The sequence below is a fragment of the Oxyura jamaicensis genome, chromosome 1, assembly GCF_011077185.1.
Source record: "Oxyura jamaicensis isolate SHBP4307 breed ruddy duck chromosome 1, BPBGC_Ojam_1.0, whole genome shotgun sequence".
NCBI lineage: Eukaryota > Metazoa > Chordata > Aves > Anseriformes > Anatidae > Oxyura > Oxyura jamaicensis.
In genome coordinates this window covers 83,832,077-83,848,442 of record NC_048893.1, presented here as the reverse complement: position 1 = coordinate 83,848,442, position 16,366 = coordinate 83,832,077, and the positions used below count along the sequence as shown (strand labels likewise).

Sequence of the window (16,366 nt, the reverse complement as noted above, 5' to 3'; positions counted from 1 at the left end):
GAGAGAGAACAATCTGAAAACTTGAGGACAAAAATCATCTGGATCCTCATGTTTCAAATGGAATGTTCTTGCTTGTACTTTTTGGCATTTTTCTGAGTGTCTCTTCAAAGTAATGGATGGAAACAGTCCCCTCAAGGATCTATGTGAAATGAGAACATTAGTCATGTTTCTGTTGGAAAAAGAATTCAAACAACTGTTAAGGAAGCCAGTAGCTGCTTCTTGTAAGACTTGAAAAAGTGTCAGTTTTTACTGAGCAAGTATTTATTTACTGAAGTAAATGAAAGGCATCTACTATCCTTCTTCCCCTACTTCAGTGATGTTGAGGTTGTTGCACTGGCATTCATGTGATAAGGATTTTTATTTTTTATTAATGGGGGAAGAGAGGCAAATTTGGAGCAAATCAAGAGGTGTTTGTGATCTCACGGAAGGCAGGTGCAGAAAGGGATGAAAAATCTGAGATCATATCCTTCATCTGTGTGCCACATCATGAAAGAGGCCAAGTGTGGGCCTGGCTTCATGTGAGTGTCATAACTCTTTATCTGCTTGTTCTGCGTATGCATCTACAAACATTCTTCAAAGCAGTGCGAGTCCATGCACTTGACCACGTGCAGATCCTTCCTAAAACATTCCCTGGCCACTATGCCATCAGGAATGTGAAAAGGTCAGAATAGATGGGAGCTAAACAGTGCTGGTTTCTTGCATTGCACAGAGTACGCCCCGGGCCAAAGACCACGTTTGTTTGATATGGACGTACTGGAGTGAGTCTGGCTTAGGTCCACTAAAATAATTAAAGAACTGGAGCATCTGGCACACCAGGAGATGCTGGGAGAGCTGGGATTTTCTAGCCTTGAAAAGAGAGGTTTCAGAGGGGAATCGATGCATATAAATGTGTATTGATCTGTATAAATACTTGATGTGAATAATGATGGATCTAGATTCTTCTCAGTGGAACTCAGTGAAAGGAAAAGAAGGAACAGTCACAGACTGAAATACATGGAATTCCATTTAAACATAAGAAAACTTTTTTACTAGTTCATTTCATTGGGTGTATGTTTTACTGTTTAAACCTTGAAACAGGTTGCTCAGGGAGACTGTGGACTCCTTGGAGGTACTCAAAACATGACTTGGTACAACCTGCTCCAGCTGACCCTGTTCTGAATGAGGACACTGGACCAGATGATCTCCAAAAGTCCATTCCAACTTAAATCACTCTCCTGTGAGTCTAAGATCTGCTCTGGGTATTCTTAAAACAAACAGCCAAGAAAATAACAACAAACACCTCTAATCCTGCCTATTCAGTAGTGATATGCTGCACTGACGTAGCTTAGCACTTTACAGATTTCTAAACTATGACCCTACCGCACAAGTAGGTTGACTCATGCCAAAAGTTTCCTCATGTCTGAGCGTTTTAAACAGATGATGAAAGATAAGCATGTAACAGCACCTCAGTATCTGCCTCTGAGCCTGTCTTCAGTGTATCCTTTCTTTGCCAGTGTTTTGCTTAACAGCTTGACACGGTCAGGTAGCAGAGGGCTTGCTGCTGGGTCTAAAGTGTGTTTGTGCCACCTGGGTCTGGACAGGGCCTAGATGCATCCCCAGCCGAGATCTCATACCAATCTCCTTTCCTCCAGGTACTGCAATGGGTCCTGCTGCTCTGAACCACAAAAACTAGTATTCAGGAGTGAAATTGGTATTGAGGATTCTTTCAGGCTTTCTAGTCTTACTGGCTGTGCTGTACACAAGCCTTTCTTGGCTGTGTCTACTGAGAAAATCTTGAGCAGCTGCTGGGGCAGCATAGGAGAAGAAGAAATAGGGACTGGGCAGAGGAGGTTCTTGGTCCAAAGAAGTCCAGTTAAAGACCTCTGAAAAAGTCCCCTTCTCTGTGTTGAAGTTTTACTCCCCGAGTTTCCGGAGCCTGTCAGGGAGGGCAGCACCCTCCCCTTGTCCTCCCCACGTTGCAGCTGTAAAACCATGCCCTGCGTTTCTCACTTGTGCCAGATGCATGGGTTGAATAAGCTCCGTCCTGTTGCCTTTTGTTATGTTCCCCCGCTCTGAGCAGGAAAGCAAGCTGCCCTGTAGTGAAGGTTTGGCAGCTGGGAGCCACGAGCAGCGGGTGATGCTCTCAGCTCGATGTCGAACACTTTCCAGGGCAGGGCGACTGTCTGGAATGCAGCGGAGTGCCGGGGCCGTGGGCAAGTTGAGGCACATGTTGGTGCACAACGCGAGATGGAGCCTATCACTTGGTACCAGCCTCTTCCAGCCAGGCACGGGGTGGGTGAGATGTACGCCGTGCGGAGCAGGAGGCAATGGAACTGCCAAACTGGAGCGGTATGGGAACGAACCTGCCTGCCTGAAATGGTGAAATCACGCAACGTTGTGCAGGTGGTGAGTAGGGGATGGGTACCACAAGCAAAGTTAGAGCGTTATTTTGGAAAAAGGGGGAGAAATTTAAAGGGAAAAATAAAAGATGTAAGCTACAGAGGCCACACGAAGGCAACGCAGGAGCTGTGTGACAGAAGGAATTCAGTGCCCTCTGTTTGTCCCCTCTGTGGAGCGAGCTGCTCCTGAGCAACTCAAAGATCTGGGGGGGGGGGGGGGTTCCCTCACGCCCCCCGCACCAGCCAGCTGACAGAATTAATTGTTATTAAGGGATGAGGAGGGCTCGGGGCCGGCCCGGGGCGGGGCTGCGGGGCGGTGCCGGGCACAGGAAGCGGAAAGCGGCGGCGAACGGCGGCCGCCGCCGGGGGAAGGCGGCGGAGGGCCGGGGCCGGCCGAGCGGGCATGGGGGAGGCAGGTCGGTCTGTCCGTCCGTCCGTGTGTCTGTCCGTCGGGATGGGGGGCGGCTATATCCCGGCAGGGTGGGCCCAAAAACGGTGGGCGTGCGGGGCTGAGAGGTGGCTGCCGTGCTGCGGATGGGGATGAGGGCAGCAGGACCAGGGCTGGAGGAGGTGGGTGCGGGAGGTGCAGGGGGTGAAGGGGGAGATGGCTGCGGGAGGTGGCTGCCGCCCCTCCCGGCGCTGCCCGGCTGCGGGTCTGAGCGCGCCCGGCAGAGGGCAAAGCCGCAGCCGCCGGTCCCGTAAGGGCACGCTCGGCACAGCCCCTGGAAGCCCGTCCCTGTCCCGGTCTGGGCGCTTCTCCGGGCTGTGTGAAGGGTTATCCGGGCTGCGAGCGGCGTTTCTTAGGGCAGAGGCTGAGTTCTCCGCTCGGGGAGCGCGGGTGGCTCGGTGGCAGCGCTTCCAGGCGGGGGAAGCAGAGCCGGCAGTCCTCCGGCTGTCACAGCGGGGCTTTCCTCAGCCCCGGCTCTGTCATCGCGCCTCGCCCCGGAGTCTTGGCAGCTGTAGGGAGTTCGTGCGTGAAGCGGCGCTGCCCAGAGGAGCAAATGGGGGTCTGGCGGGGCTCGCTCTGTGTCACACGCGAGCCCATCGCCGGGGCGTCCCGGCTCAGAGGAAGGGAGCTCCAGCAGTGCTGGGGCTGCATAGCCTTCAGCCAGCTCGGCTGCGAACGTGCTTGGCTCTCGTCCTCCTCTGGGGGTTGGCTTTGCAGCCGGCCGCAAATCCGAGGCCAGTATTGGCTCCGCCAGCACCTCACTTGACCACTTATTTTTTCAAAATTAACAAGCGAGTCCTGCAGAAAGCCTCCCCGGAGAGCGCTCCCTGTGAGCAGAGGTGTTTGGAAGGGTTTCCAGCCCGCCTGGGAGCCACCCTGGCGAAGAGCTAACTGCCCGTGGTCGCTGGCCGGCCGCCTGGGAGGAGAGCAGATGCCTGAGCTGTGCCTGGTGGTGCTCACCCAGATACAGGACTCCTTGTGGCTGCTGCTGCCCTCTTGGTTTCGGTGAGCGGTGGCGGTGTTCGTGGTGGCCTTTGATGTATTACAGACATACGCACCTAGGGAGGGCTTACCACCACGAGGAGACCAGGGTACGTACTAGGAAAACACTACCGATGTGTGTGCAATTGTCCTAGCAAAGCTGCATGTCGAACTCCTCTGGTAGCCTGCCTTCCCCCCGTGCCTCTGACAACCAGAGCTGAAGATGGTGTCAGAAACCTAGTTTTGGTGTTACTGGGGTGCTGAGAGGGGACTTGAGGGACAGGATTGAGCAGAGGACTGTGATGTCTGGCTCTGCCGGGGGAAACCATAACCGTAAAGGCACGAGGAGTGTCGTGCTGCTCCACGTCTGCTACTGACACCGGGGGATTTGGCAGCAGGAGGAAAACAAACTGATTCGAAAACTGTCTTAGGACTTCTTAATTTATCATTAGCCTTTATCTCGGAACTACCTGATTTAGGTCAGATTCAAAACCTTACGATTTCCTTGAGGATTGTGCCCCTGCCCTTCCTTCTTGCCAAGTCAGAATGGCATCGACTATATCGGGGATTGGGCAAATGGAGGCATCAGAGACAGGCTCTGTCATGGGGAGTCCAGCTGTGTAGCGTGCTGCGGGGTTGCTCAGGGTCTGTAGACTTTTTTTATTTTCAAGTAGAAAACATGGGAAAGCATGTGGTTTCCTAAAGGAGAGCACTTTCACTAGGGAAACCTTTTGTAATTTGTAACCTTTAACATTATCTCGATATCTAACTGCTATGGCTAAAAATAGACTTTGAAAATAAGGTACAGGTACTGTCAGCTTGGATAGGCAGAGTCTGGAGCAATAGCTCCAGGGCAGATCTTGCCCTCTTTGCTTCGGCAAGGCTGTAGGGCTTTGAACATCAGTATTGAAAGCAGTTCCTACGCACAGTCTCAGGTGCTCTGGAGTAATGAGGGTGAGGCAACAATATTTTCTACCACGTTGCACAGCTCTGGGATTGAGAGGTGCGTTTGAAGGTCTAGCAGCATGGGAGATGTACGAGCGAGGAAGTGCAAGCTTTCACCACGCTGACAGATTGGCAACTAAGGTATAATTTGCATGATTGATGACGACTCAAACACCGGTTGAGCTTCACAAACTTGGACAGCGCAGATGTGGTTCTTGGAGCGGGCAAAGGACATCCTCCCGGGAAGCGCTTGACTGATGGGTCCCGTGCAGAGACCCTCCCAAGTCGTGGATCAGCTGCGTAGCGAGGAGGCTGGGGCTTGCTGGTCGGAAGCACCGCTTGCTCGGGTGGTTTTTGTCGTCGGCTGAGACAGCCTCGCTCAGTTCTCAGACCTGCGCTATGGCACGTCGTGATTAAACGTGCAGGTGGATTGCTTCAGTAAGCGGTGGCTGTTCTCTCTGAAGTATCCATGTCACGGAGTGATGGTTTTCAGCCGAGGGGCTGGAAATTCCCGGGGGTCTGTGAACTGTTTCTAAGAAGCCTGCGAGAAGCAGTGAAGAAAAGAGAGCGTATTGCTGGAGGGCTTGAATTTGCTGACTGCGAAACATTTCTTTTTAGGACGTGGGGCTTGCAAATCAAGAACCACTGCCATAAAGTAAAGGTTCCAATTTACTCATTTCAAGGCCAAAATGAAGCTTACTTAATGGCATGCAATAATAAATAAAAAGCTTTAGGAAAAACATGTTTTCCAAAAAAAAAAAAAAAAAAAACACTTTTTTTGAGAGCTCGTTGACAGTTAAAACTAAAAGCCTTGGCTCCACAAGTAGATCACTGCAGGTGATCTCCTGTGCTTACAAATCAAACTGCTGGATCGGGGCCCGCTCAGGAAATTCAAAAGCAAAAGGTTCCTGTGGCATCTCTAATAGGTCTTTCTATGCATGCCGTTGAATGCAGCAAGTGATGTAATTTCTCGTTTTTCTGAAGTGAATAATAAGAAAATGCCACAGCTGTGCCATGTTTCCTCAGTGTCTAGCAATTTTTTAAACATTATTCTTATTCCTGAACCCTCATGCTATCCCCTAGCATAGCTCTTGGGGTTCAACGTGTTTAATTTTACAAAGTTTTTGGTTTCACTAAAAGGAGAAGAAATTTTTGGTGTAATCGCTAGCGGGCATCCCTTGCACCCTGCAGACAGCTGGTGCCGCTTAAGGAGCGGGGCCAGCAGCGTGCTGAACCCAATGTGCACGCACATGTGGACACTTGTGGCTGCTTATGCTCCAGATGGCACTTCCAGACTCATGTAACTTCGTGAATCCGCTGCTAAACAGACCGTAATCGATTGCAAATCCTGCGCTGGGTAGGGATGAAACTGCGCGGGCAAGGTTTTCAAAGAGGAGCCGATGAGGAATTGTTTGCCTCAGCTTCGCAGGGGGGAAACCCATTGGGAAAGCCTGGGATGTAAAAGAGCGCTCTTGTTTGCGTTTGCCCTCTTTGATTTAAAGATGTAACTTGCTCTTTTTAAATTTCCCTTGGGCCGGGAGCCAAGCTGCGCTGCCTTGTGAAGATGATCACAAGGCGAACTTCATTGGAAGTGGGATTGGGCTCCCAGCATGGAAAACAGCAATTCAAAGGAACTTTTGGGGGAGATTTATGAGCGTATGAAAAGAGGGAGTTACAATGAGTTGTGTAGCTGCGTAGGAACTGTAATTACAGTGATCTCCACAGCGCTCAGGGGTAACTACATTTCTTCACTGCCCTGCAGGATGCGGCCATCCGTCTTGCCAGACTAGGGTCCCCGGATTTCCTCTGGGGCCCCTTTAGCATTGTTTCCCATTTAGTGGTTCACAGGAGGATGAGGTCCGCAGCATCCTGCCTTCGTCCCTCAATGAGGGGAAGGCGAAGCAAGCATCTCAGCCCTTCGGGGAGCGAAGGGCCCAGCGTGTGGTTGCACAGCGCGGCGGTTTGAGTGGAGGAGGACTTCTCTTCACCGGGGTGTGGGTTGTGCACGTTGGGGCTGTGCTGTGAAATGGGTTGTGGAAAGGATCCAGGACAAAAGTGTGGCAAGGGGGAGACACGTTATTTTTTCCCCTCTCCTCCAGTGGTGCTGTTTGCTCGCTGAGGGTTGTGTTGACACACCGGAGAGGAATGCACCATGGTGTGGAGGTGGAAGCTACTCACGGTGGCTTCCCCCTCAAAACCCAAGCATATTGCAACCCTCCCCTCAAGGAGGAGCTTGCTTTCGTGCAGGACCAGAAGCTCTGCAAACAGACTGTGCCTTCTGCGGCGCCCTGTGAGATGTAATGATCTTTTGTGAAGCCGTTTGCATTAACTAAACGGGGCTCTCAACTCACGCTTGTTTGTGGAGGAATGAGGCCCCAAACGATGGAGCTGCTGCTTTAGGCAGTACAGTTGTCCTTGCCCAGAGGCGTAGGGTAAGAATGGTGATTATTTGTAGCTCAGCAATGGAGGTGTTTACAGACTGTGCTTGGTTTGGATATGGTCGTGCTACCTCCAAGGCACGTGCCAGCTTGCCTTCTCTAGCCTTGCTCAGACTTTAGCGGTGGGTGCTGCTGGGGTGCTGGCTGATCCAGGGCTGGTTTCTGGCTCTGGCATTGAGAGAGTTCCAACACAGAGATGCAATTTATCATGCTGTTTGTCTTCTGTCCCCTCCCCGCCTTCTCCCCAGCAGTTTCAGAAGGCTTTCTGGGGTAAGGTTATTTCCCTTCCTGCCTTGATGTAGATGCTGCTTGGTTTGGCTACAGGGAGCGTGCATGGACCTTTCTCTCTGCAGACTGTACTCCTCTTTCCTTGGTTTCTTCGCTTCATCCTGCTCAGATTGGGCAGATGTGTTTTATTCCCAACAACCCCGTAACTGCCTTGGTGGGAAGATTTACTTAGCCACCAGCACGTCCTGCAGCCGGGGCCAGGAGGTGGTGCAGAGTTCCCGAGTTCAGCACGTCGCTTTTGACCGCCGTCCAGGAGGCTTAACGTTTTTCTGGGGGCCTTGTTGTTGACTTTTCACAGAGCTATGTCAAAACCGTTGCTCGTGTTTACGCAGAAAATGAAAGTTGGCGTGATCCAGCCTGCCCCGACCTTCCTGTCTTGCTGCGAGTCTGCTTTCCGTGCCTGGTGCCCAGCGCTGCCTCGCTTCGCCCGCTGCCAAAAGGGAGCTGCTTGCTTGCGGTTCCTGCCTGGGAAGCCTGTGCATTTTTTTTTTCACAGCAGTTTCTGTCTGCTGAAGCATTCTCTGGTGTCTCCAGAGAAGCGTGCCCCTGTGCTGCTGGGGGTGGGAGAGGAGCCGTGCTCCTGATCTGTGCCTCAGCTCTGATCTTCTGTCGGGGAGCTGGGGAGGAAGGGGAAAACGAAGTGATCACAGGAAAAGGCTGGGAGTAGAAGCTTTCCTCACGGGTTTCCCTGTTACTGCTGTGCAGCCCTGGGTGAGCAGTGTGCCCCTTCACGCCTCGGTTTCCTCATGCCACCTCTCCTGGGGGCTGTGGGAATCGTCTGAATGCAAAGCGTGTGGAAGCACTCGCGGGTAGACGGGGCCACCCACACCAACTTAAAGCCTGGGGAGAGTGAGTAACCCTTAACGATGTGCACCAGCAGCTCTCCTTGCTTTTTCCCATTCCTGTATCGTGGTGGGGTGTGTTTGTGAAGGCACTGGCTGATCTCAGAGAGACTCTGGTAATGCCACGAGCAGTAAGTGGGTTAATCCCATAATACCTGTTAACACCTCGTGTGTTTGGGACAGTATTCCTGGTTTGTCATGCTTGCGAGCTGCTCTAGTGCCATCTTCTCTGTCGGTATCACAGTGCTTTTTGAAGGCTGGGCGTGGTGGAGGGGGTTTGTCTGAGGCTGTGCAGCAGGATGGAGGTAAAAATCAGCCTTTCCGAGTCCCAGCCTGTTGCTGGAGCCATAAGCTACAGGCTGCTCGCAAATCTGGGGAGTTAATGTGTTGCATCGTGTGTCCCTGGCTCGGGGAGTTCTGTTCCTGTTACAGTAATGATGCGATGCTTCAAACTGTGCCTTGGCTTTATGTTTCTTTTGCCTATGGAGTCTAAATTCATCCTTGCTCCCCCCCTCCAAATCCGGGCCTTATGTTTCCATCCTTATTTGTCCTTCCTAGGTTCTGTGCTGCCTTTACGGAGTTTTCTTGAGGCCCAACATTCCCTTACAGCCGGGGAATTAATGTACATGAAAGGTCCCCCCCACACCTTCTCCTCTCAGAGCCCTGGCAAGCCCAGGTGTTGGGCCACTACCTGCAGCCCCTGCTGCAGAGGGGACACCGCTTTAGGTCGTTCCAGATCCCAGCGTGAGCCAAGGAACCCCGTGGGGATGAGACCTCATTCCTTGGCAGGGTTTGCGAGTGGTAGAGGGCTGCTCTCTGCTCGCTTGTGAGCTTTTCTGGAGGTGTTAGTGGGGGAATCCTAGGGCTGGACAGGATGGCTGGCCAAGGACGAAGCCCAACTGCTGCTGTTGTCCCTCTCTGCCGGGAAGGGAGAGGGTGGAGAGCAGTGGTTGACTGTTTTATTGCTAACAGCTTTGAGAAGTGCTGTGAGCAGAGTATAACGGAGGGATTTAATTTAATGTAAAGCAGTCTTTTGCCTGCTCTGAGGCTACTGCGTGGCTGTAGCCCTCCGTTCCGCTGGCGTTGGCTGGAGGCAGCAGCGGGCTGGGCAGGAATTGGGGAAACCAAACCCAAGGTATGGGGTTGGAAAGCAGGCGTGTGACTCCTGGGAGCTGTTCTGATGCCACCCTGTTCTTGACCCAAAAAGCAGGACCACCTTCTGCCTTTTGCAGGTGGGACTTAAGCTTTTGTTCCAACTGGAAGCATGCTGCAAGAAATGCTGGCCCATATCAGCCAGATGGGATCTCTAATTGACTTTTCCCAGTGCTGTTAGTACGTGTGTATATATATAGATCCAAATTCTAATAAAATCCAATTCTTCAAAGCCCAAATTAGCTCTTGGAGGCGAAGGTTGCAGAGAAAGGGAGGCGCTTGCAGTGCCATCGATTGTAGAGTAACTAATGCTTGTAAAACGGGCACACCTTGCAGTTATGAAAACAAAGCAGGTTCAGACACGGTGGTCTGATCGTTTTCAGCATTTCTGCTAGGGTAGTCACCCACCCCTTCCCCCAGGAAGAGCTGTCATTTCTGAACCTGGTGGTGTTTGGGATCTGCATTAATGGGGTGAGAAGAAAGGGGGTGTGGAAGTTGAGCCTTTTTCTTTTTTTCCTCTTTTTTTTCCTTTTTTTTCTTTTTTTTTTTCTTTTTTTTTTCTTTTTTTTTCTTTTGTTTTTTCTTTTTTTTTTCTTTTTTTTTCCTGGCAATTCACAAGGGGTGAATTTCTACATCTAGGCGGCCGAGCCTTCTTTATCAAGTGACTGATGCTGTTTCTTGCAGATTTTTGGATGAATGAGCTAGACTTTGCAAAACAGGGCTACGTTATCAGTTTGTTTGAAGCTCTGCAAATGTGTGTTTCTGCAGACAAAAAAGAGAGTGATTGGCCCGGGTGAGCTTGTGAACTGGGCACGATGTGGTGAGCTGGAGACATGGGGCTGAGTGGAAGAGGGTGAGGGAATTAGCACAGCAGGAATACTGTTTGGCTTTGCTTAGCATGCATTTCCATGCCTGTTTGTCTTTCCATAGGCCGACCGTGAGGAGCAGAGCACCCTCCCTCCTCTCCATCTGGAAGGATTGATTCCTTGTAAGTGAAGCGCACTCAGTCCCCACGGACCAGGCCTCACTGATGACTGGGAAGCAAAGAGTACCCAGGAAAGCACTTTTATCACGGACTCCACCTCAGGAGCACCAGGAACTCGTCTCTAAGTAAAATCTGTGCTGCCGTCCACAGAGACCCCAATGTCTGCTGCAATGGATACAGAATCAACATACTCGGGATACTCCCACTACTCAGGTCACTCCAAAAAAGCCCACAGACAAGGGTAAGGAAATGTTTAGTATTAATTACTTGCTGCTGTAAGCTAGGATGTGTACTGTGGAGGAAGAAAATATGTCAGGATGAAATCACTGGGGCTACAGCTCTGGAGGAGATGCATGTGGAGAGTCCTCAAGGGGAACCAGGTGACAGGATAGGAAACAATTATGCCACTAGCTTAATGACATTCAAACTGTTGCATGCACACTGGGGTCATGTATGGCCAGCAACACTGGGGAAGCACTAGCAGAACGGAAAGATCACTTAATTCTGCTCTTAAAGCTTGAGGGATAAGTAGAGTCTCTGGAGAAGTGCGTCAGACTTCCTAGAGTGATATTGCCACTTGTTTTCTGTTCTACTGCTATTTCTTTATTGTGTAACAACAAGGCTTCCTTTTTCTTCCCACCATCCTCCTGGCTACTCTTTGTTGGTGGTGTTTTTTAATAGAACTTGAGTGGTACTTGAGTCTACAGCAAGTCCTCTATCAGCATTGATTGGATTAGAAGTCAGGCTTTTCAGAACTTGAATAGCAAGTCCTCTTTCTGTCATGGTAGTTCAGTGGCATCAAAAACCATCTCGCTCTAAAACATCTGATTACTTGGAAACTGTTTTTTTCATCATCAGTTAGTTTTAAATGCAAAGCTGGTGCTATTTACAATCTGTGTAATTTACAACTGAGCTGGTCCAAAATAACTTTGCATTTCAGAAGCAATTATCCTGTGTGGTTGGAAAAAGAATTCCTCCACAAAATTGTCTCTTTGCTTCCAGTCTGTTTCTTGAGTAAAACATTTCATTTGCCTTTCCTCCCTTCTCCTTTAACACCCCCAACCCTCCAGTGCGGATTGTCCTTTGAAGTTTAGAATACAATGTGGAAAGATGCCTTCCAAGTTCCTAAAACTACATACAAAATCCCAGAGCCTCTTATGGCAAACAGGAAAAAGTCTCATGCCATGAAAGCTTTAGGCTCTGGTAATCCCAGAAGAGATTCAATGGCCAGTGCAGTGAGGGTCTCAGGTGCAAAGGCTGCTTCCCTCTCCAGGTAGGAAGGAAGGGGGAAATATGGGTGAGCAGATGGGTGGGGCTTATCTTGAGATATTCTCAAATGAGAAGCCATGAGGCTTACAAGGGTGTTCTGACAGTAAGCACTGCCCTGCTACCCTTGATCTTCTTTGTAAGAGGTACGCTGGGGGCTGTTGACCAGTGGAAACAAACTTCACCCGTTGGCCTACAGTGTTAAGAAGGTCTTATCTGACAAGACTTCACATCGCAGGAACTAAGGCTGTCTGAGAAGTTAAACTGTCCCAGCCACCGGGCTGTAGGCTGCTCAGGGCGAGGTCACTTTCTGCCTCTTTGGAAGCTTGTTCTGTAAGAAATGAAATCAATGTTGATCAAGAGATGAGCAAGCAGGAACTATAACCTAATGCTTAGGGCACCTGCTGCAAATACAAGGTGGTGTAATTCCAGGCCGTGCTCCAGAAACTCCTTCTGGTAACTTTCTTCTCCTCTTGTTTGGAAAAGGAGTCGCGACAGGCACAAATCGCCACGAAGCAAAGATGGCAGTCGATCCGAGAAGTCCGTCACTATCCAGGCACCTCCTGCAGAGCCGCTGCTGGGGAATGATGCCTCTCGGACAGAGGAGGGCCAGGTAAGGAGGGAGTGAAGGTACACTTGGAGTCTGGCTTCTGGAGCAGAGCAAATGAGTGGGGGTGGAAAAGCATTGCTTACGTGCTGTTAATGTGCTGCCATGACCTGTGGCCACCACTTATTCACTCATTAAGCCCAGGTCTTGATCAGTTTTGTCTTTCTGAGAGCATTGTTTTTGACAGCACCAGTGCTGACATGACTCACCCCTGGGGCACTAATTTGCCTCTCTCTCCAAAGAACGTCATCTGCTAAGGTCTACAGAAGCGTGTGTGTTTCCATTGCCTCACTGTGCATTATTCAGGTCAATCCTTTCACCTGTATGTACTCTTTTGTCTTTAGATGGGATTTGCTTGGGGTAGAATGTTAGTGCCAGGATCCCACTGGGGAGGAGAGGCAAGAAGCGTAAAGGTAATGCGAAATAGCTAGAAAGGGGAGAAAAAGCTCAAAACGCGGTGAAGCTGGTACGTTAACATTGGATTAAATAAAGAATGGAAAAATGCTGGGTGTAGATCGCATCTAGGATGGATCTGGTAATCTCTGCTGTAGCAGTTGATGTGAAGGTGCATTCTCATCTTCAAATAATCACTGATGATGCAAAACAAAGAGTGCAGAATGTTTCATTGCCTCCTGGGTTGGACTTTTGGTATGTTAATTTTTGGCTGCGGGGCTTCACCTCTACTTAAACAAAAAAAAAAGGCAGTAATATTGATGCCCAGTTTCCACCCAGATTACGTATGGTAGTACTTAAAACAGTATTCGTGTAGGTGCAAGTGGGCTTACTCCCTGTACATCCACTTAGTATTTTGTAACCAAGTGTTTGTTTTCAAGAGCTATTACTTTGAATACATAGAAATGTACAGGTGAATTTTTACGCCCTTGTTTTCATGCAGACCTCCTCAGTGCAGTTTAAAGTCAAACAAAAATATGTTGATGAATGGACAAGAGGTTTCTCCTGCGTGTCCTGGGTTGCATTCAGCAACTTTGTACCACTTGAGATTTAGACTTGTAAATGCATGATTTTTCTGCTTGTGCCACTTAATATGGGAGGAGCTTTCTTAAATGGTAGACTGGGACTGAGGTTGCCTGTTTTCTTCTGGGCTGTAGCCTTAAGCTGCTGTCATGTTTCAATCCCTTCTCTATTGTGCAGTTTCTTGTCAATCAAATGGGGGAAATTATGCAGAACTATTTCATACATAAGCATAAAATACTTGAAATGCTTAGATTGCTTTACTGGAGGCCCTGGCAAAGAGGCAGATGTGATATGATTATGCTCCCTTTCAGGACATCTTGCAATGCAGATATATCTCTTTCAGTTTTGTTGAGAAATGACTCAAAACTCAGATAAATTCAAGTTCCTGACTGTGGCTGGTCTGTCTCAAAGCCCTGCTGCAGGAGGCAGGGAGGTATTGGTGTCTTGAAGAGCATCAGGAGGTAAATCACTGGAGTTCTTCGTAGTAGTGTTACTGCCTCTGTCCACTGCTCTCCCAAGGATTCTTGAAGACTCTCTGCTGCACCTCTTTTAAAGAGGTGAATAATGGTTTAAAAGTGCTCTGATAGGTAGGAAGCCCTGCAGTTGTACAATCCTACAACACTCTTCTGTCTATAGATATCATGTCTCATGCTTAAAATAATGCCTATTTCTTTAAAACAAAATGCTTAGATCATCATGTGTAGCTGCCAAAGTCTGGGAGAAGGTGTAAATCCTATTAATGACACAGAAAGATAGACTCGGGTGGGTATAAGAAAAAGTAAAACGTGGCCTTCTGAATGAACCTTGCAGCTACAAAAGTGTCAGATGCTAGGCAACAAAACACAGGCTTCTCTACTGTTTGGTGTTTGCATGAGGTATCAGGAGTCTTCTCCTGCCCGAGTCACTTCAGCAGCAGCTGCGAATCAAATCCGTATGTGTCAGCATAACTCTTTGGTCATGCCAGCAGCAGGAAGGAGCAATTGGAGGCATGATGGTGTGGGTGGCAGTCCTAGCTTGCCAAAGTCCTCTGCAACAAGCTAGGGAAGAAATGAGGCTTTTGGAAAACAAGATGTAATCTGAAGCTTGACTATATTGGTAGTCTAGGATCCTCAAATTTAAAGCACCATACCTGCAAATAACCTCATTGACCACCTGTAATTTTTTTTTGTTTAACTAAGCCTTTATTAGAATGTCAGCTACTGAGGGCAGTGCTACTGTACAGGAGGAGGAAAAAAAAAAAAAGGAAGAAAAAAGCAGAGGAACTTGCTGGAAATGCAGTTTTTTCCATCAGTAAGAGGAACAGCAATGTAAACATGTTTTTGATTGTGTAATGACTACAGCTGACCTGACATGAAACTTTCCCTTCCAGGTGATTCTGTGATGCATTTGTACCACGGAATTTGTGGGAAGAGTGCTGGTCCTTGTTTTGCACGTAGGACCTGATGGTTACTGCAGTTTCCAAGAGTTATGTCCTATTGCTTGTTAAGTATGCCAGAAGAACTGCCTCTGGGGTGCACTGAGTGGCATGGGAAGTTGAGCTACCTGCTCTATAGTTACGGGTTTTTAACACTTAACAATTACATTCCGTGTTTTGGACAAACGGCTGTTGTTTCCAAAACTTTGCTAATTTTCAGGATTGATTATTCAGTATATCGAAGGTATTGATTTTTCTTAGCAGACTTGAGTTTCTTGTAGCAGTCCTTTTCCAGGCCAAGAAGAAAGATCTGAAAGAAATAACATGCTTGTTTTGCTGATGTTTTTGTTTCTCTCTTTCTCTTCTAGGATGACAACTGGGGTGAGACCACAACAGCAATCACAGGCACCTCTGAGCACAGCATTTCCCAGGAGGACATAGCCCGGATCAGTAAGGATCTGGAGGACAGCGTTGGGTTGGACTGCAAACGTTACCTGGGTTTAACAGTGGCAGCTGTTCTTGGACTCCTCGTCTTCCTTACCCCCATCGCCTTCATTCTGTTACCCCAGGTCCTGTGGCGGGATGATCTGGAGCCGTGTGGTACTGTCTGTGAGGGACTGTTCATCTCTGTGGCGTTCAAACTCCTCATTCTTCTGATTGGGACCTGGGCTCTGTTCTTCCGCCAGCCCAAGGCAGACCTACCGAGGGTGTTTGTGTTTCGGGCCCTCTTGTTGGTCCTTATCTTCCTGTTTGTGTTTTCCTACTGGCTTTTTTATGGCGTTCGCATCTTGGACTCGAAGGACACCAACTACCAAGGAATAGTGCAGTATGCGGTGTCCCTGGTGGATGCTCTGCTCTTCATTCACTACTTGGCCATCGTGCTGCTGGAGCTACGGCAGCTGCAGCCCATGTTCACCGTCAAGGTAGTTCGGTCAACAGATGGAGAATCGCGATACTACAGCTTGGGGCACTTGAGGTAGGTACAAGCTGCTGAAGTCCAGCAGTGCAGATAAATGTGGCTGTGCCACAGCGCAGAGCGCCAACTGCTTTTGTTTGTGTATCTGGTTTCTGAATCTTCCACTGGAGGAAAGGGGAGAGGCTTCCTTGTGTTGCTGAGGCTGGTTTGTGCTTTCTGATTGTGCATGCCAGGGGTCATTTTGAGAGCCCCCTGCAGAGCATCACTCTTCAGAGCCTCCTGACTGGCAAACCAGTCCCTTGTGTTTGTGTGGCAGGGACTGAAGGAAGTGGCCTTGTGTGCAAAGCCTTCAGCAACTTAATGCGCTCAAATGCAGAAAACAGATGTGTCCTCACTGCCCTGTGCAGCCAAGAGCTGTGGAAGGAGCCTGAATAAACATCCCTTGAGCCGAATTCAGCACTGTCACTCAGCTCCTGTGTGAGCCATCGGTGGCTTTTTGAAATGCTTGCGTTCAGGTGTTTGAGCTCTGATGCCTGATTTTGTGACAGGTGGGAGATGCCTTGAAGGATGTAGATAGATAACTGTACTGTGGGATGCGTTTAGTGGCCAGGGACTCTTTCCTTTTTTTTTTTTTTTTCTAAGATCGGGAGTCGACTGCATTTTTGTGTTTGCTTCAGAAGGAGTTTCCCCAGAGCTGTCGCCTTAATGTGCCCAAACACCCATCAGTTTGG

The 16,366-nt window shown here is 49.3% G+C and overlaps 1 protein-coding gene across 2 annotated transcripts in view; it reads left to right on the top strand.

Annotated features, from left to right (window-relative positions):
- Positions 1-2,696: 2,696 nt before the first annotated feature.
- Positions 2,697-16,366, top strand: part of VANGL1 (VANGL planar cell polarity protein 1) — a 36,776-nt gene continuing 23,106 nt past the window's right edge. For both annotated transcript variants that reach the window (XM_035314797.1, XM_035314796.1), the window contains exons 1-4: positions 2,697-2,794; positions 10,403-10,698; positions 12,210-12,336; positions 15,088-15,695. In XM_035314797.1, the coding sequence (XP_035170688.1) occupies positions 10,616-10,698; positions 12,210-12,336; positions 15,088-15,695 (818 nt within the window). In that variant the 5' untranslated portion in view covers positions 2,697-2,794; positions 10,403-10,615. The remainder of the gene's footprint in view (positions 2,795-10,402; positions 10,699-12,209; positions 12,337-15,087; positions 15,696-16,366) is intronic.